Source organism: Cygnus atratus, chromosome Z, assembly GCF_013377495.2.
Source record: "Cygnus atratus isolate AKBS03 ecotype Queensland, Australia chromosome Z, CAtr_DNAZoo_HiC_assembly, whole genome shotgun sequence".
Classification (NCBI taxonomy): Eukaryota; Metazoa; Chordata; class Aves; order Anseriformes; family Anatidae; genus Cygnus; species Cygnus atratus.
Genome location: NC_066396.1, coordinates 84,345,250 through 84,363,996, shown reverse-complemented (window position 1 = coordinate 84,363,996; position 18,747 = coordinate 84,345,250). Strand labels below are relative to the sequence as shown.

Genomic DNA, 18,747 nt, shown 5'->3' with positions numbered 1-18,747 from the left:
AAGAGTACTTTACAAAGCTGTCAGTGAACGTGCATATAGAGGTCAGAACAGCAGCTTGGCAGGGAGATTTGTCATCACATCTAAGCACTCAGTCTGAAAAAGAGTCAGTTTTCAAATGAGTTTGGCATTCTGGGAAGTCCCCAGGTTTCTGGAGGAATTCCAGAATACCAAAGTATGGCTCTGTCTGATCTTGAAGCCATCATGCTGCAGGAGTAAGTTCTGTGCATCCTTCTGTATAGGCTGAGTTTTTGGTGATGGAAAAGGTAATGAGTTCCAGAAACAGAATGCAGGAAAGATGTATGCCCTTGCACTAGCAGACACCTTGATGACAGATATTCCTGTCAGGCACTACCTTCACTCTGCTATTCTCCTTCAAGTTTTGGGAAAGCTGGAAGCTGTAAAACAGCTTACTGCTCCATGCACCCCTGAGATCAAAACAAATTTAGGGGTTAGAGGCATGCAATGTAAATGGGGTGGGTAGACTTACGGCTGAGCAACAGCTCTCTGTAATTGTATTTTCTCAGAAAGGAGAGGATTCTTGTTTTCTGAATTAACCAGCTCTGCTAGCACTAACTGAACTTAAAAATTCATTTTATGTAGTTAAAACAGTGTTGGCTTTTGAGTTCATGCATGGTGACAATACAATGTTCAGGCACAAAACTGTCATCTCTGTGTGTTTTTATGATCTAAATATCCGGGCTGGAAATTTCCGATGCTTCTCTTCAGTGTTAATAAATCTGCTCCTGTAGGTAATACTCTAGCGTGCTGCTTTTATCAGCAAATTTAACTTGAGAATTATAGCTGTACCTGCAGTCAGATCAAATGACTTCAGTAAGCGAGGGGAGAGACTATCCAGCTCCTTTCATAACTAATCCTCTACTTCAGTTTTTGTAGCCATAGGCCCATATAAATTTTTCTTGATGTAGCTCAGTCCAAGTTGGTGCATGACAATAAGAGAGGCTTTCCTCTGGCACTTAGGAAGCAGGCTCTGCTGCCAAACCCTTATGTCTGCAATTGCAGGACTTGAGTTAAAAGCTTTTTGGCCCACTATGTAAGTGTATCTGTATCCTGCTGCCTGGGGCCATTTTCTGACTTGCATCTTCTTTCTTTGCCAGCAGGCTACAAGATGATGTCCCAGGAAGGTATAGACAACTCCTGCATGCTAAAGAAACCAAGGTGTTACAGCCTGGCGGAAAACCTAATGACAAGGCAGACAGCAAGAGAGAAGTATGGAAAGGAGAAGCAGCTGAAATATGCCAAGAGCCTGAGGAAGAGGAGATCTTTTCTGAAAACCAATTACACCTCACAGGTCACTTTCCCACTGGCTTTACCAGACTCTATGCAGAGCTACTGCACTTGGCCACCTACACCACCACTGCTTGCTCAGCCCCCAGATCCACCCTCCCCTGAGAACTTCAAGAAGGATGCAGAATCGGGACTTCGTGCTGCCACCCAGGCCCAGAGAGACACTGCTAGCACAAACCCATCCTCTGACATGATCGAAATGGAGCCTGACACCATGGAAACAAAGTCAGTGACTGATTTGGTGGTTTCTTCCATTTCAGCTGTTCGCCTGCAGGGTGACCACAGGGAGGAGAGTGCAGATGTTGCCATACCTGTGGATGACCTTTGTCCAGCACGTGCTGTATACCCACCTTTCTTGTTCCTGGAGGAACCCATGTACCTTCCCAGGGAACAAAGCAGAGTTGTCCAGGAAAGTCCCACAATGAAGGTAAATACTGGGTGGCCAAGTGATGAGAGTTGTGTGAGCATCGGAGATTGGCTGGCCCAAGCAGCACTGGAAGGGGAGGGTGAGATGATGGAAGCCAAGCATGAGGCTGGCAATGTCCCTCTGTTCCAGGTCCAAGAGGTGACTTGCCCTCCTAATGAATGTACTCTGCCGTCTTTATGCTGTGGTGCCAGCATGGCCATTCCCCATGGGGTGACACGGGACCAGGATCTGCTTCCTACTGCTGGGAGGCAAGCTACATGTGAGGAGCCTGTCCTGGCTCCCTGTGAGGAAGGAAAAGCTAACCTTGACAGCTGTGCTGACTACAAGAGTGACCATGCCTCATCACAGGCAAAAAACAGACAAGAAATAAACAAGGAAGCCTTACAGAAAGTGCACAATAAAAATCACATGGGCTTTCCAGATGCAACCCAGCTGTTAACAGATTGCAGCAGCACCTCAGGGGTTATAACTCGCCTCTCCTGGCTCTCATTTGGTGCGAGATCAGACCTAACTTCACCCAGCCCATCTCAGAAGAGGATAGATGCCCCACTAGAGCTTTTGGACTCTCAGAGGACCAGTAGGTGCCTAGAGGTTGATGTTGTCAGAAAGGAGATGCAGACATCCTCAGCTACACTACCCTTTGAGAAAGAGTTGAAAAGCAGACATGGGCTGGATGAAGGGGAGTCCAGAAAAGACACAGAAAATGTTGTTCACGAACAGACTTGGTCTGTTCAGACTTCTCCCAGAGAACAGGTTACAGAAGTGGAGAAAGACTCTCCCCTGACTCCTTCTCAAGGGCTTTCCATCTCCTCAGGCCCAATTCCCTTGGGCTCATTGGAAAAAAGAGCAGGAGACCACAGGACTTCAAATTACTCCTTCCTCTGCTTTAACCATAAGAAGGATGAGCAGGCACTTTCTGGACCCATCATGACCAGATTTTGGGGATTTTCCATGATGAAGACATCACCACCACAATTTGGAATGGACAAGTGCAGCTGTCAGCTATCCTATGTCAGCTGCTTCCACAGGCCTGATGAAGAAGGAGAGCAGGAAACCACCATTCCTATGTGCAGCTTGTTTCTGCAGCCCCTCACTACCCCACCATCTACCAACCGCAGTCTTCCTGGGTCCTCTGTGGACAGTTACCCTGTGACCATTGCTAGGGACAAGGCTGTGTGGGACCCTCATGTCCAAGCCCTCAGCCAGCTGAATGACCAAGCACAGATGAGCCCCGCAGACTTCTCCTGCTTCCTGGCCTACACTACAGAGCTCCAGGAGGTTGTGGGAAACCTCTCAGGGAGCCAAGCAACCCACCTGCAAGACCGATGTGCTGAGCAAGGTGCTGAGAGCAAGGGTGCCCTTGGCTTAGCCTCCCAGGACCTGCTGTCCAGTTGCAAGGAGCTTCTGAAAATAGAGCGGCCACTTGAAGAACTGCAGGATGCTTTGAGGGTGACATTTGGGCACCTTGTTCAGCTGGCAGTGGCCTGCTTCCAGGTGACACACTGCCGGCTGTGCAGGCAGAGGCAGCAGGAGCTCAGGGCCGCGCTCATGGATGTGGTAGGCACCTATCACCAGTTTGTGCAGGCTGTTCACCAGCAGCTTCACAGGCAAGGCTGCCCAGACCTGGGCACCAAGCTCCTCACTCGCCAGCACACAGCCCTTACTGCTGCCATGTTTTGCCTTCTGCAGCAGTTCAGGGTACCCCCGTTGTTTTGACAGGCCAGTTGGTGGCAGAGGGATGCAGTGAGTGGAGAGGAGCTCAGATGTGTTCCCTCCATGAATTACCAGGCTCTCCTGCCTAGGATGTTTAGACCCCCAGCTCAGCAAATAGTCATGGAAGGACATGTCCATGCACATTGGCAACTGCCCAGTTCAAGGGTGGCCATGGGGAAGGGCATGCCCTGCTCTAGCCAAGCTTTGTGTAATTCTGTGTACACAAGCACTGTGTAATATGCAAACTCATAGAGCACTTCAGTAACTTATATATCTAGCCTGGGGTTCATCCCTCACCTCCTGAATGCTTTGCAGATGGCCAGTCTCAGGGTGGTGTCCTAGCCGCCTTCTGTCAGCTGTGGAGGGAGCCTTTTGTCTGCCTTTCCTCAGTCTCCTTACAAACACGCCAGGCAGGCTCTGAAGTTGAGTGAGATCAAAGCCCACCCTGGTCTGACAAAGAAACTCAGGCTGCTTGGTCCAGCCTCTGTGGCTGAGCTTGTGATAGAAAACACTTCAGGGGGAAAAAATATATATGCTGTTTAACTGCTTTTGCAAAGGTGATAGAGAAGGTTTTCCCAGGCTGGGGATACACCATATCCTCTCCTTCTGACATGGTTTCTGCATGTCAGCCATATCTTCTGTTTCCATTTGCTGATGCTAAAGAAAGTCCCTAATCAGCATCCTCTTCCCTTTGCCCCCCTCGCCATGATATAACAGCTATTTAAGAATCCCTGCCTTCCGAAAAAGGAAGTCCTAAGACTGAAGTACCAACTTGACAGCCATGGAGATGAACCATGATGTTAGCCTCCCTTGGAGAAGGCACACCCCTTTTGCCAACTTTCTTGTCAACAGCTAGTCTTGCATTATGTGCTAGGTATCCCTAGCTAGGTATGAGCTGTTAGCATGTAAATGTTTTCTAAGTTGTCTAGTCAATCAGTGTGCCTTCCACTGCTGGAGGCACATCCTCAGCTCTCCAGTGATAAAGAAGGCAGCAAAAGGTCGCTGAGTGCTATTTTCTGACTTAGGAATTTGTTTGCAGGGGGTAGTGCTTTCAACAGTCCCTGCAGATGAGTGTGCTCAGAATGGAGGGGTCTGCCTAAGGCAGCAAAGGGGAGCAGGCAGACTCTCAGCTGCCTTGTTCCATGCAAGGTCACCCCATGTCATGTGCCGAGGCAGTGGCTGGTCAGGACTGTCCCATGATTCTAGAGTAAAGGACAAGTCCTTGCAGCTGAACCCTGGTGCAGGAGATGGAGGCAGCTGAGGGTGCTGGCTGGTGGGTGCTACATGGATGCTCTAGCAGTCCTAAGGCACCTCGCAAGCCAGGGAGATGCTGAAAAGCACCCATAAGAATCTGGCAGCCTTTAGCAGCTCTATATTGACTCCACTGTAGGTGCTGCCTCTCACTGTGCACCTACAGGCAGCAAGCTACCCGAGGGCCATCTGCTTTCCTGGCTGCAGAGGCTAAAGTGCCTTCAGCCACTGGGGAGGATAGCTGAATATTCACTGAAGCAGGATTTCGTGACAGTTATCGCTGGCAGGTTGTTTTAGTTAGTGTGTGTGCTGCTGCCTAACACTCTCAGGGGATGAATTAGCAAGTTAAAATCTCTTATACTTACGCCAAAGTGCAGACTTGCTGTTTTAGCAGGGTGCAGTGACACCTAACTATGCACTAACACCTGATGAGCAGGGCAATGTGACTATAAACAGGAAGAGCCCATGGGATACATTAAAGCAACAGGCACCTGCAAAGACAAATACAGCCTATATGGGGATCAACAACTACTGCCTATCAACAGCTTTAGTCATTGACAGTAGGTGTTCTTGTTTGTTTTTAAAGCAACAATGACTTCGGTAACTTCATCTTGTGCGCATCAAAAAAATGCTCTCTGCTCAGGACATAAAACGTGTCATGGTTCTGCTCTGTGCATAGTCAAACCCCAGATACCTTTTCAAGAGGAACATCAGAGTTAGTGAACTTCACACATTAGTGCAGGATGACGGATAATGATAACACAGCAGTAACTGTAAGGATGCAATGGAACTTTAAACGTTTTATTTTAGATTGTGAGCAGCATGCACAGAATTACCTACAGGCTTCAGCAACACACCAAGTCTTCAATACAAGAGGTATGAAGAAAATAGCACATGGTGTACTTATGAACTTTGTTCATTGCAGAATCTCTTCCCATCCTGTGTTGCCCAATTAGAACAGCACTGTTCTTTTCCTTGGGAGGAAGGACTTTTATTCAACAATGTGCTCTGCAATTCTTCCTATTTAATCAAGGTGAAAGAAATACTGTTAAGCTCTCCTCCCTGTCTTAGAACAGTTGCAGGCTTAAGAGTCACAGATTCTCTATTTTTGTTTGCAGATGCTTGTTAAACTGAATTCCTGTCAGTTCTTTGTTGATGCCAAGGCTCAACTGGCTTTTGTTTTTCATTTCAGGATGAAAAGTCATTTCCAGCATTGTACTGCTGAGGCAGAATGTGTCACCCTTGACAAAGTCTGTATGCAAATAAATTTAAGCAGAGCTGTTTTTTCTACACACGTTCATGCTGGTGCCTCTGCTTGAAATCTGAAGTTTGTTGCTCTTCCCTGCAGAACTCCTTAACATTAGAAAATAAAAGAGTTTTCTTGTGCATTGTCATGCTGAGGTATTTCCACTTACTTCTCTGCATCTGGAAGCACATAGCCTTTTCCAGAAGAAATTCCAGCTTTCAAGGCATCTGGCCAACTTCGGGTCTTGTAGTAAGTTGACAAGACATCAAAGACTGTTAGGAACAGAGAGATGTACCATGCTCTGACACTGTTATCCATGGCAAGCCATGCTACAAATTCCACTGGCTGCAAAACATCAGGAACTGAGAGCAGATGATGCTAGAGGAGGTTAGCATAGGGCTTGTGCTCCTTTTCACTTCAAATCTTATGAGCAAATGTGTAAGGTAGCTTATCTGAGAGCAAGTGATATACCTATTTTGATGATGACAGGGAAGCTCTGACTAGGAAAAGCATAGGCTTTGTCAGCCAAAACAACTTGCCTTGATTCAGGATGACACAGGCCTGTCCTCCCTTGCCTAGGACCTTAAGTGAGTTCTAGCAAGGGCAGCCTCCTCACACTGAATTGTGCAAAGCTAGTTATGCAGTCCTGCTCCCTGAGAATGGGCTGATACAGAAAAGTGTGAGACCTTTAAAGCTGAAACACTAGGGACAAGGCCTAGCAAAAGAAAAGTCTGCTAACAGTTTCCCCAACCACTCAGTACTATGCCTCCATATTGAATGCTCTTCCAGAGCCTGTTAACTTTACCCACCCAGGCACATGACAGGACATGGCTCAGCCCCTCACCTTGATTAATTGCCAGTGTCTCTGAGTGGTAGTTCTTGGTGTTTACAGCTTTTACCATGTACTCACGAATTGGGAGGCGGGCTGTCTGCAAGGACTGCTCTTGTGCCCTTCGCAGAGTCAGCTTCTGTAAGGGAAACAAGAACAAGGTACCCAACATGCACAAACATATATAGCATGCACATCATCTTGAGTGCAAGCAGCTATGAAGCTGGAAACTGTATTGGAGTTCATTTCACTCAGACTGTTCTGGTCTCTGCCTGGTGCTGGATCCAGGCAGAACCTTGAAGTTCTGTGAGGAAAACGGATGGTGGCACAATAGTGATGTCTCAAATTAGGGCAGCAGCAGCACTGGGTGCTGCCACTTGGATGTCTGCTCAGTAGAATGTGGGGCAGACCAGACTTTCAGGTTCCAACAGGCTACTACCCACCTTGTGAATACTTTCATCCACCAGGCCTCCAAGGATGTACACTTTTTTTGGATCAATATCTTCAAGGACTAGAAACAAGATAAGTACATGCTCATCACCTAAAACAGTAAAGTCATGCACTACACCATTCTCCAGGCAAGGCCCAACTTACATGAGAAAGCTGTGGCCAGTCACCTTTCACCCTCAGACTGTGCAGGAAGCCAAGGCTTCTAAGACAGAAGTGTCTGCCTGAACCTGCAGGCAGCGTGAAAAGGGGACAGCACTCGTAGACTGAAAGCACAGACTGCCAGAGACGCAGCTCTATAAGCAATGCTTTGCTCCTTTTCATAACTTCTATTCTGGCGCATGGCTGATGTGATAAGTGTGATCCTAATCTGCTCTGCAGTTAGCTTCCCACTGTCAGGGTCACCTACCAAACAAACACACACACACACACACGCCCTAACCAGATTCTTTATCAGAACTGCTTTCTTCCATAGAACAAGAAAGGGATCTGTGTCCCCATGAACATGGGGCCAGGTAGAAACAGAGGGAGAGGAGAAAATGAACTCAGCACCAAATTAAACAATAAAGGGGATATTGTAACCACTGTGTTATTTCAAAGAAAGATGCCATTTATACTGCATCCAAAACTGCCACAGCATCTCCACTTTTCTACTTGGTAGTATAACAAACTGCAGGTGTCTACACAGAGTTTTAGGTTAGGTTTGCTGCAAATCACAAGCAGCACTGCTTCAGAACCTCATCCTGTGCCAAACAGATTGAAATTGCAGCAGACTGAGCATCATATCTAAGGACACTGTATATCTTACGCAGCTTGAGACAACGAATGCTTGGAATTGAATCATATGATGCGTGAAATATTCCTAAAATAAAAGCTTAAAAAAAAAATCAATCCTATGCCTTGGTTCCCTGTGCCTAAAGCAAGTAAAGTATTTACCATTCTCAGAGTCAGGAGTGAGATAAACAATTGCATCTAAAGGAAACAGGTCCAGGTAACTTTCTTGAGTAGTATCCATCTGAAAAATGCAACACAGTGAGAGAAGCCCATTAGTCTTAAGTTCAGCTGCCACCCACTCCCAGACAGAAAGAAGCATACTGAAACTGATACTACTGCTTTTTGGTGTTAAAACCCCTACAAATAAGTTTTTTGTTTTGTTTTTTTAACTGAAAAAAAATTCTACATGGGCACTGATTGAGTACGTCAAGATCCATTAAATTCTCATCACAATCTCTAGACATGGTTTGAGAAAGAGAGAGAAACAATTTCCTGATTTCAAATGAGATTTTAATTCTTGAAAGATTCAGGAATCTCCATTTCATGTGTTTTTCTCCCCTCCCTGTTACAACACATGGCCCCAGGTGTGCTACAGAACACATAGCTCAATGTCACTACCATAACCTACATGTGTGGGTCCCATCCGTAAGTCCCACTGAGCTTGGTACAAAAGGCCAGGTCAGCCTACCACTGACCTGCATGCTGACACCACCCACAGCTCTCATCTGAGCACATCTCAACCTGTCTTGGGTCAACGTGGAGGGCTAGCAGAATGGCTGTAGGGTGCCATTAGACAGGAAAACAAGCCACTGGAATGGGACAGCCTTTCCTTCTAGGCCTCAAAAGCACTGTAGACAGAAACCCTTACCAAGTAATTGGAGAAGCCATCATTCATACGAAAGCATTCCTCATAGATCAACGAGCCCACGACAAACTCCGTCAGATAGAGCCAAAACGGCTTCTCGGCCTGTCTGTTGGCCCCGTAGAGTCTCCTGATCTGAGAGGCAAGGCGGCTTGTTTCCTTCCAAGAGATAACAAGCATCATATTAACAAGTGACCCACAAACCTCAGGGCCAGGAGCACCATGGCTCTGTCTGCCATGCATGACACTGGCTGGCTGCTGAGGGAAGGTGCAGGGAGCACAGCTCTGTTGCCTTCAGGTCTCGCTGAAACCCCAACTGCCAAGTGCCCAGGCAGCCTGTGCTGGAGAGCAACAGCCAGAGGCAGGCCTCGAGGTGGAGAAATGGCCACAACCAGGAGGGTCCTGCGTCCCCCAGGAAATTCAGCTCAGGAGAGCTGCCACATCTCCCTCGGTGTACGCACCCTCATCAGTCCCAGCTCCAGCTGAGCTGGTGGGCTCCTCGGAGCTTCTGAGCACCGCCAGGACAGACCGGTGACCTGTCCAGCTGCCTCCTCTCCCGCCACTGCTGCCCTCCGCGCCCTCCCTGGAAGCGCTTCCTTCCAGGATCCTTCCCATAGACGCAGCGGAGAAGGACTGAGGGGTGGTGGCAGCAGCTGCCAGGCCACGTTGAGGCCGCAGCAGGACGAGTCCCCGGCGCGCTGAGGAGATTCAGGGCCCGGGAGAGAGGCCGGGCTGGCAGCAGCAGCAGTGGGCAGCGACCCCGTACCTTCAGCGTCATGCGGTCGGCCATGCCGAGGTCCACGCAGAGCCGGGGCCCCGACGCCCGGGCCTCCAGAAGCCGCTCCTCCGCCAGGGCCTTGCTGTGCCGGCGGGCAGCCCCTGCGGGACAGAGCCGAGAGAGGTCGCGGGGCTTCGCCGCGACCGCGTCCCGCCTGCGCCCCGGGCGGGCAGAGACCCCCGTCCGCGCCCGCCCCCGCTCCGCACCTCACCTCGGCCCCCGGCCCGCCGCGCCCGGCTCCGCTCCCTCTCCTGCCGCCGCCGCCTCCTCCGCGCCGCCAGCACCCGCTCCCAGCGCCTCCGCTTCCGCAGGACATTCCTCTGCGGGGCGGGAGGGTGGCGACACGGCTCAGGGCCCGCGACCGACCCAGCGCCGACCCGGCCCCGGCCCCGGCCCCGGCACCCACCGAGCACGGCGCCGCTCCGCCCGCCCGCGCCGTGCTCGAGCCCACAATCGACGGCTCGATCCGCAGCAGGCGGAGGGCCTCGCGGAGCGCTGCCGCCTCCCCCGCCGCCGGCCCGCCCGCCGCGCTGCCGCCCTCCATCGGCGCCGCGTTCCGCTCCGCTGCGAGGCTGCCCGTGGTGGGCGGAGGGGGGCGGGCCCAGGGCGGAGCGGAGGGCAGCGGCCTGCGGGCGGACGGCTACCTCGGAGCCCTGCGCTGAGGCCTGGGTGCTTCTCGCTCCGCGCTGCGGGCCCGGGGCTGGCAGGGAGGCGTTGCTGCGCAGGGACAGCCGCAGGAAGGCTCGGCCGCGGCCTGCCCGGTGCCTCGGGAGCTGCTTTCACGCAGAGGCTCCACGCCGTGGCGTCTTGCCTGAACCCCCCCGGCCTGGCCGGGGTCCCGGGCCCTCTGACTGACTCTGGCTTCACCTCGGAGCCCATCACCGTGGGCGTGTGGGGCGGCGGCCCAGTCTCTCAGCGGGGCACCTGCATGCCTACCGGTACCTGCCCTGGGCACGGGCACCCCACAAAGCAGCCTCTCTGCGCTGCCCTCCAGAACAACTGCCTGCCGTGCACAGGCGCCCTGTGCTTCACAGTGACCAGTCTAGGGTCTGTGATCACCTGGATTGCGTTCCTGCACTCGGAGAGGTTTCTAAAGCACCTGAAAAGCACTTTATGGGGTGGTTGCCCCTTTGGTTCGAGCAGATGGGATCATGCAGAGATGCACAACAGTGTGTCAGAGAGTTTCCTCCTCTTAAACACCTACCCATATGGGCACACGATGATTTTTAAAATTTCTTTTTACCCACTGCTTTTCAGACAGTGAGTTCAGTTTGTGTTGAAGCTGCAGCCCTCGGCAGGCCAGGATGGCTGTGGCAAACTCAATGGAGAGCAGCTCTGTCCCTCACAAGCAACGCCAAGCAGAGCTGGAACCCAGAACGTTGCCTTTGTCTGATCGTGCCTGGCTTCACTTGACAGATGGCACACGTTGCAAGCGCTGCTGCTGCGCGTCTAGGAGGGGACTTTAAAGCAACTTACTCAACGTGCCACCCCTGCTGCGGCCGCCCCAAGCTGCCACGGGCCCCCAGGCGCGGGATCTCGCGCCAGGCCGCGGGGCAGCGGCAGCCCGGGCCCGCCCCGCCTCCCTGGGCCGGCCCCGCCGCCTCCGCAGCAGCGGCCGGTGAGGGGCAGGACGCGCCATGAGCGGCTCCCTACTGCGTGGCCTGGCGCTGCGCCGCGGCTGCCTGCCCGTGAGTAGGGGGAGCGGGCCCGGCACGGCCCGGCGCGGCGCGGCACCGGCCGGGCCGGCGGTCGGGTGCCGGCGCCGGGGCGGCGCCCGCGGCCTGGGCCCGTCGGGGCGTTCGGCCCCGGCTCCCGCTGCGCCAGGGCGAGGGGAGCGGGTCGGTCCCGGTCCCGGTCCCGGTCCCGGTCCCGGCCCCATCGCGCTGGGGAAGCCGTCCGCCGCGGTCCCGGCGCCGCCCAGGGGCGCAGTGCCGGCGCGGCCGGGCCCGAGGGCGCGGGAGGCAGGCGTGCGGCCCCTGGCCGGGAGCGCCCGGAAGGAGAAGGCCGCCCGCTGGCCGGTGGTGCCTTGCTCCCTTTGGCCACGCGGCTTGTTTCCCTTTGATAGCTTTTCCTTTTCTTTCGTGGAGTGGCAGGTCGGTGCAAACAGAGGGTAATGTGTCAGTCACCTGCCTGCCAACCCTTCCTCAGGCTGTGCCGTTTCAGACACACTGCTTCCTTGAAGCTGGGCACTTTTCCCTTCCACTATTGGAGAGAAAACCAGTCAGGCCTTCGTAGTGATGCATACTGACTGGCTTTGATTGCGAACAGTGTGGGTGGCTGATCTTTACATACTAGGAGACCTTGCTTTCAGTGTCCCTGAAGTTGCTTGTTGTACTCCAATTTTATTTTTCTGTTAGCCTCAGAAGTCTCCTTCTGAGGTGGTTTTCCTGTTAATACTTGCTGCAGCGTTTTGCTCATTTTCATACATGCTGCATAGATGCATTCTGGTGCAGCTGCTTTGGAGTCATCCTTCACAGCAGCAAGCAGACATGACCCTGGTTATCATCGTGACTCATTCATGCTGTAGTAGTGCATTGACAATTCAGTTTGGAACTCAGCTACACCTATGCCAAACAAGAACACTTGGAGTATGCATGATCTAGCAGGTTTAATTTTCACCCCCAATTTGTGGGGAACGCTGTTGGAATGACTGGTAGTTACGCAGTGTTCCTTGGGAGTTTGGATATCGCTGTGGTGAGTGATGAAGAGCTGTGGAGACTGCTCACAGTACACTCTCTACACGGAGTCAAGACACCTTGGTGCTGTTCCCACACCTGCACCACTGACCTAAGGCTCACCCAGTGGGAGTCACCCCTCATCAACACCACTCTCCTCAGCTGTAAATTGCAGCTGCTTTAGTAAAGCGCTTTGAGACACAGCTGAAGAGCTACCAAGACCCATAGACTAGAAATGCCTATAGCTTCTCTACCAGACACTGCAAGATCACAACTCCTTACTGTATTAGTGCAGTATTTCAAAGTGTGACACACAGTCCTATCAGTACCAAACTCTTTCCAATGGTTTCGGTAGGACAATGCTGTTTACTACAGACCACTAAAAAGCCTGAATCTGGTGCCACTTACTGGCCTGCAGGAGGTGAGGCTGCTTTGCCTAGGGTAAAAAAGGTGGATCAGAAAAGAAAAAACAAAGTCTTTTAATTTACTCGTAGTGCTGCCTGCTACTGAAGATCTGTTAGGTCTAATGCTGGATGTTTACGTGATGTTGTGTTGTGTGAAGAGCAGTGGAGAAAACTTTTTAGCTTGTGAGATGCCTCAGGTTCAGCACTGGAGCAGATGGGATGATCCATGAATAGCGAGGACTATGCAGAACAGCAGCGCTAGCCTGCCATCTGAGAAGAATGTGTAGGAAGGAGGTGACGGGATGTCATGCTCATCTGATGTCCACACAGCAGTGTAGTGCTGAAGCCAAGAGTGAGACTTGGGTTTTCTTTTCCAGTGTGCCAGCTGCCCTGCACAGAGTGACTTACAGAGACAGAGGTGCCCATCAGTCCTGTCGTAGCTGAGGAAAAACCCTCCCTTCCCAGGCTCCCAACACAATAAATGTCCTTCCAAATAATAAATTTTCCTCTGTCCTTTTTCACCAGCATCTGCCCTTCCTAGCCTCCGGGGTACTCCAGAGAAGGCCCCGCATGGCAGCCCTGTGCCATGCATACAGCACCACGGAAGATAGCTCTGCAAGACCTATTGGACGATACCCAGTGCCAAAAAAGAAGGACATGCCATATGATATTGTGGAACTCATGGAGGAAGTAGAAATGAAGGTAAAAAGTTTTGCTGTAAAATTATGTCAGTGGAAAGCATCCAAACTTTGAGTAGGTAATACGTTGTAAGCGACCAGTTCTTGTACACTTAGATGTAACACAATCCTGATACAAGACTGAGGTGAGCAGCACTTCTTCCAAAGCTCTTTCCAATCTCTAGGATGGGGATTTTACTGGTAATTCTACAGTGTAAACACTGTATGTCTTCCTGGTTCCCCGAGGCTAGTGTGTCAGACTGTGTTGTGTAGGGCGGAAGCAGGAATGTTGGCATATTAGGTTTTCTGGGGAGAGCATCTGCATTCAAGTGAAACACTGTTACATATATATATATACATTTTGTTTATTTGAATTGGAGAAAAAAAAAAGCGGGGGCAGCTGTTTTGATGATAGCATTAAAAGGCTAAGAGGGTACTTCTGCTGTTGTGCTTTGACTTTTTTACCCAAAGCTACATGGAGAACCACATTTAGCACAGTGGCAAAACAGAACAGTAAGCCTAACACACAACTGTGTGTATGGAGGACGAGAGTTTCCTTCCCTACTGCTGTGGAGAGCGAATGTTGCACATGCTTCACTGATGGTGAAACATTCCACAAATCCACAGCTCTTCTGAGACTTCTCTTCTCCAAGACCTTCCTCTCACAGGAAAGCTGGTCCATCCCTTCCTGTCCTGTGAGTCTGCTGAATCTTTGCTTTGTTACAGTGACCTCAGGGAAGTTTGTCTATTAACAGAATGAGTCAAATAACAAATTTGATATACTGAGGAAGAGTCAGCACAGATTTCAGATGCTATGACAAAAACTCTTCTGTGACAATGCATAGAAGGTTCAGAAAAGACCTGTGTGTAGTATCAACGCAACACAGAAAACTTGCTTTTCAAAAAGTGCTGCCACTCTCTATGGCAAGAGGTTGCTAATCAAACTATTCAGTATTGTCTTAAGGGGGATACGCCTCCCCTTTGTTAACTATCAATTAACAGATGTGTGAGAAGGGAGGAATACTTAGGTAGTTGTTTGGGGGGAGATTGTTTGAAGAGTCAGTCACACCTGAGCTACTCTATGAGCTATTCCACGTAAACACCCTGAAGAACAGCAGCCCATACGCTGGTAGAGTCTGCAGACAATTACTGCAATCACAACAAAAAAGATTGTGTAAAACTGCAGTGGGATCTCACCATGTCTGGCAGCCAGACGCTGAGGGGCAATTGAAATCCCATACTGATAAATGCTGACTGCTGGAACAGGTGAGCGCTGTAAGGGCTTCTTCTGCCTGTAAGAAGTAGCAAGTGATTCTCTGTGAATGGCATGCCGTCAAAGAGATGTGCTGTGCATTGCCAGTTACCCGGGAGAGAATGGAGAAAGAAACAGAACAACATCATTGTGACAGCATATCGCACTTACAGTCTGCCTGTACCTCCAGCAATGTGCCATTTGGGCTGGGCTGGCTCTGTCTTGTGTCCAGTAAACTTGAAGGAATGAGGAGAGCTCCAGGAGCTGTAGTACAGTAAAAGGGGCATTGCAGCTTCTGCGCAGGGAGATGAAACAGATGATAATGTTTCTGTTTGAAAAGGAGTTTGTCATATTGCCCTAAGGCAATACCGGTGTGTCTAAAGTGACCAAGGCAATCAGTCCTGCTATGAAACTGCAGCAACAGTTAAGTACAACATCATTACATTTGTAGTCATGTAGAAATGGGTTCAAAGCACAAAGAGATTGGGTCTGTGGAGATTGCTCAGTACTGCTGTGCTGTTTAATTGTTCTCTAAGCCTAATGTGGCCTGCTGTTCTCTGTTAAGTTACAGTTCTTGACTTGTTTATCTTTTTCCTTGAACAGACTGGATTTCTGCCCAATGTCTTCAAAGCCTTGTCTCACCGACCTGATGAATTCAGAGCTTTTTTTGCTTATTACAATGCCATTATGAACAAGGAGACAGGTAAACCATACAACCACCTCAAAACTGCCCTTCCCTTTATAAATGTAAAAAGTTCTAGAAGCAGCATTTCTGACATTGTCAGTTTTATTCCCTCACCAGCCTTGTCTCACCTCGTAATAACAACTGTCAGAGTTAAGAATTGTGTAGGTACTTCTTGCTTTCTCATGTTGTGTAAATCTTCATACTTAATCCTGTGGTTAAAAAGCAGCTCTGAAGCCAGGCTGGGGTACTTCGCTACACTATGCTCTGTGTCACAACAGAAAAGGACAGGTTGCTGCCTATGGGAATAGGAGTCAGGAGTAGAGCACAAGTAGAGCACAGGCAGAGGCACTGGATTCATGGACAATGCTACAGTGTCACGTTATCTGAGCAAGGTGAACAGAGTAGGTCTGCCAGCGGTGACTAGAGTCTGCCAGGAGTCCAGATTCCCCAGACATGGCCATAGTGATGAGGCGGATCCAAGATCGAGGCAGAAAGCTGGTCTGTGTCTGCGTCAAGTTCCAGATCAGCAGGATTACATGTCCAGACAATGCGGCTGCCACGTAGGTCAGATGGGAGCTATAGCTAAGGGCCCAGCATAGAAACAGCTCCCAAGGAAAGGGAGATGTTCCAAGGTCCTTGCTGAGGCTTCCTGCAGCTCTTTCTTCACAACAGTTCTTACCAATGAACTGGCCATCAGCCATACACAAAATTTTTGTGAGAGAGGATGTACTCTGTGGTCCCTGACGCACTGCTGTGGATTTCCAAACCCATGCTGTTGACCATATCCTGCAGAAGCAGGAAGAAGCCAGTGCTGTTTCCATACAGTCTGGGAGATTTGTGCAGCAGGTGGCCTCTGGGTGTCCTTGGAGTGGAAGGTGACAGAGGGCTGGTTGCAGCAGTGCAGCTGAGGCTGGGCTTCATGTAGGGAATGTTGCGCAGCTTTCTAACCCTCGAGAGAACAGAGTTTGAGGACTGCTTCTTCCCCCCTCCTCTTTCCTGTGCTGTGGGCCACTGAGGTGTCTGTTCTCATTGTTTGTGTTGTACAGGTACATAAGGAAGATCAGGATTGCGTAAAATAAGCTGTCATGAGTAGACTCTTGCTTAGACAAGATGAGGATTTGCAGGCAGGGTCTTTGTGGACAGCAAGGAGTGCAACCTTATGGCTCACCCACTGTCATACATGCAGTCTGTGCGTGACGGTTTCTGCTCTGGTGGTGCTGCTGGAATGAAGCCATGCTGCCAACTGTATGAGAGTCTTGTTTTTTCCCTTCTCATTCCCACACTTCCACCCTGTTTGACTCAGGATGGTAGTACTATCTTGCATCTTTCCCTTTTCAGCATCTATCCGGAAGTATCACAGAGTTGTCACCTTCTGGCACTAACCCGTTTCAGAGCAAGAAGTCCTCTTCTGATTCCTCTTCATCCAAGAGGTTTTATTAGCATCTTTCACACACTTTCTTACAAGACACTTGTTGTACGGAAATATTTGCAAGGTCCAGTAAAGCATAGCTTTTGTGGGGAGGAAGAGGGACCTTGGCCTTCGCTGTGAAGTGTGGTTTCAAAATACCCTGATTCTAATTACGTGATAAAAAGGCAAAGAATATGAGTGCTGATAGCCAGGTAAGTTACTCCAGTCCTTTGCACAGTCCTGTTGTGAAGCTGTTTGTCAAAATGATTAGTGTTGATTCTGAGTATAACAAAGTACAGCCATCTTCTTCAGAGCTTCTTTGGAGAAGTCACAGGGCTAGACACTGAAGAAGTTGTGGTCCCTAGAAGTTCTCAAAGCCGCAGTCGTAGGGTATCTCATTGCTCCTGTCTGCTTTCTTCTCTCTAACTTCAAAAGTTGTTCACTTGTTTAAGCCTACCTAGCAAATTCTAGAACGTTGCCCTTTTCTGTAAAAGAAGCAATCAAGTATGTGTCAGGGAAAGAACAGGTTACCCCCTGCCCCCAGCCACTTGCTGTGGAGACAGGTACAGAAAAGTACCAGGTTTCTGCCTGACGAACAAGTAATTGTTCTCCTCTGAGTTCTCGTATCATGTAGAATCATTGCTACCCTGTTGTGTCCCTCATCCTAATTAGGTGCCTCATGAGCAGCAGTCAGGGTTAGCTGGTGGCCTGGATGGCCATCAGGGACTGGTTGCGGCATGTCCCTGCATGCTCTCTGGAGGTCTGTCTGCAGGGCTATGCTGCATGCAGCCTGCACCCAGAGCCCTCTCCTTCCTGTTACCTCAATGGTACTGTGGTGGATATTTTTGATAATAAAGCATCCCAAATCTTTTGCTTTCCCCTTAGGGCAACTCAGCAAGGCAGACAAAGAGCTCATAATTGTGGCTACAAGTGCTGCGAATAGATGTCCCTACTGTGTGGTTGCACATGGAGCACTTCATCGGATATATTCCAAGCAGCCAGCACTGGCTGACCAGGTAAGTGCGGTTAGAACAGTATGTGCTGCACCTCCTTTGCATGGTCCTTTTGGGGAATAAGGATGGTTTTCTCATCTGTATGTGCTTCCTCACCTACAACTGTGATGCTTAAGTCTATGTGGTTCCAGGAAGAGCATAGAGGAGAGTGATCTTGACATGGGTCGCTAACTTGATACCTGGCTTGGTAGGTTTACTGGTGAGCAGCCCAACCAGTAAGCCAGTTGGAAGTAGGACCTTGGGGTGGGTGTCTGTGTATCCTCATCCACCCTCCCTGCAAGATGTGTGAGGGGCTAGCTGACCTGCTGGGCATTCATCCTACTGCCCGCCCTCCTTGCTGTTTTAATCCGGTCTGTGGAGGCATCTGCTCCCGTCGGGGGGCAGCATCCTGACGGTGTCGGGTGCCATTTTGAGAACTCCTCAGTAGCCTGCTCGGCAAAGCTGCCACAGTTCTGAAAATGAGAAGTGAAGTAAAACAGATTGGTCTTCTGACTGCTGGTGGGCAGGATGTCTGGTTCGGGTCCTGAACGAGAGCCTGCGCGCCGCCACCTCTGCTCTGGGGAGCACGGCGTTGGTCACCCAGCTGCACTTTTCGCCACATCTGTCTGCTTTAGCTGTTTCCCACCCCCTCGCAGGTCGCCGTGAACTGGGAGCTGGCCGACCTGAGCGACCGGGAGCTGGCGATGCTGGAGTTCGCGCTAGCCGTCTGCCGAGCGGACACCATCACCGACGAGCATTTCCAGAAGCTGGCGGCGCACGGTTTCGACCGCGAGGACGCGTGGGACATCGGCATGATCTCGGCCTTTTTCGCCATGTCCAACCGCGTCGCGCACTACGTCGGCCTGCGCCCCAACGCCGAGTTCTACAGCATGGGCCGGCAGCCGCGCGGCGGCGCGGGCCGAGAAACATGACCGCGCCCGGCCTCCGTCTCGGTGCCTCTTCCTTGAGGGCGCGCGGGGCGGGTCACGTGGGGGGTCACGCGGCGGGGGCGCGGCGCAGGC

General features: G+C 50.8%; 3 protein-coding genes across 6 annotated transcripts in view; 2 read left to right on the top strand and 1 right to left on the bottom strand.

Moving 5' to 3' along the window:
• Positions 1-3,448, top strand: part of FRMPD1 (FERM and PDZ domain containing 1) — a 29,798-nt gene extending 26,350 nt beyond the window's left edge. Inside the window, exon 16 of the mRNA XM_050716553.1 lies at positions 1,116-3,448. Within this exon, the coding sequence (XP_050572510.1) occupies positions 1,116-3,448 (2,333 nt within the window). The remainder of the gene's footprint in view (positions 1-1,115) is intronic.
• Positions 3,449-5,476: 2,028 nt separating this feature from the next.
• TRMT10B (tRNA methyltransferase 10B) lies at positions 5,477-10,213 on the bottom strand. 4 transcript variants are annotated; one of them, XM_035567590.2, is made up of 9 exons: positions 10,039-10,213; positions 9,844-9,952; positions 9,621-9,733; positions 8,861-9,013; positions 8,155-8,233; positions 7,215-7,282; positions 6,787-6,910; positions 6,112-6,214; positions 5,477-5,716 (listed from the first exon to the last, which is right to left on the bottom strand). In XM_035567590.2, the coding sequence occupies exons 1-9, from the start codon at positions 10,174-10,176 to the stop codon at positions 5,692-5,694; spliced, it is 912 nt and encodes a 303-aa protein (XP_035423483.1). In that variant the 5' UTR covers positions 10,177-10,213; the 3' UTR covers positions 5,477-5,691. The 4 variants fall into 4 exon arrangements, with proteins under 4 accessions (XP_035423483.1, XP_050572531.1, XP_035423484.1 ...); XM_050716574.1 differs by having other exon boundaries at positions 6,112-6,185; XM_035567591.2 differs by having other exon boundaries at positions 5,477-6,214.
• Positions 10,214-11,168: 955 nt separating this feature from the next.
• LOC118258668 (uncharacterized) lies at positions 11,169-18,675 on the top strand. The gene is made up of 5 exons (XM_035567589.2): positions 11,169-11,320; positions 13,237-13,413; positions 15,244-15,343; positions 17,619-17,749; positions 18,382-18,675. The coding sequence occupies exons 1-5, from the start codon at positions 11,270-11,272 to the stop codon at positions 18,655-18,657; spliced, it is 735 nt and encodes a 244-aa protein (XP_035423482.1). The 5' UTR covers positions 11,169-11,269; the 3' UTR covers positions 18,658-18,675.
• The last annotated feature ends 72 nt before the right edge of the window (positions 18,676-18,747 follow it).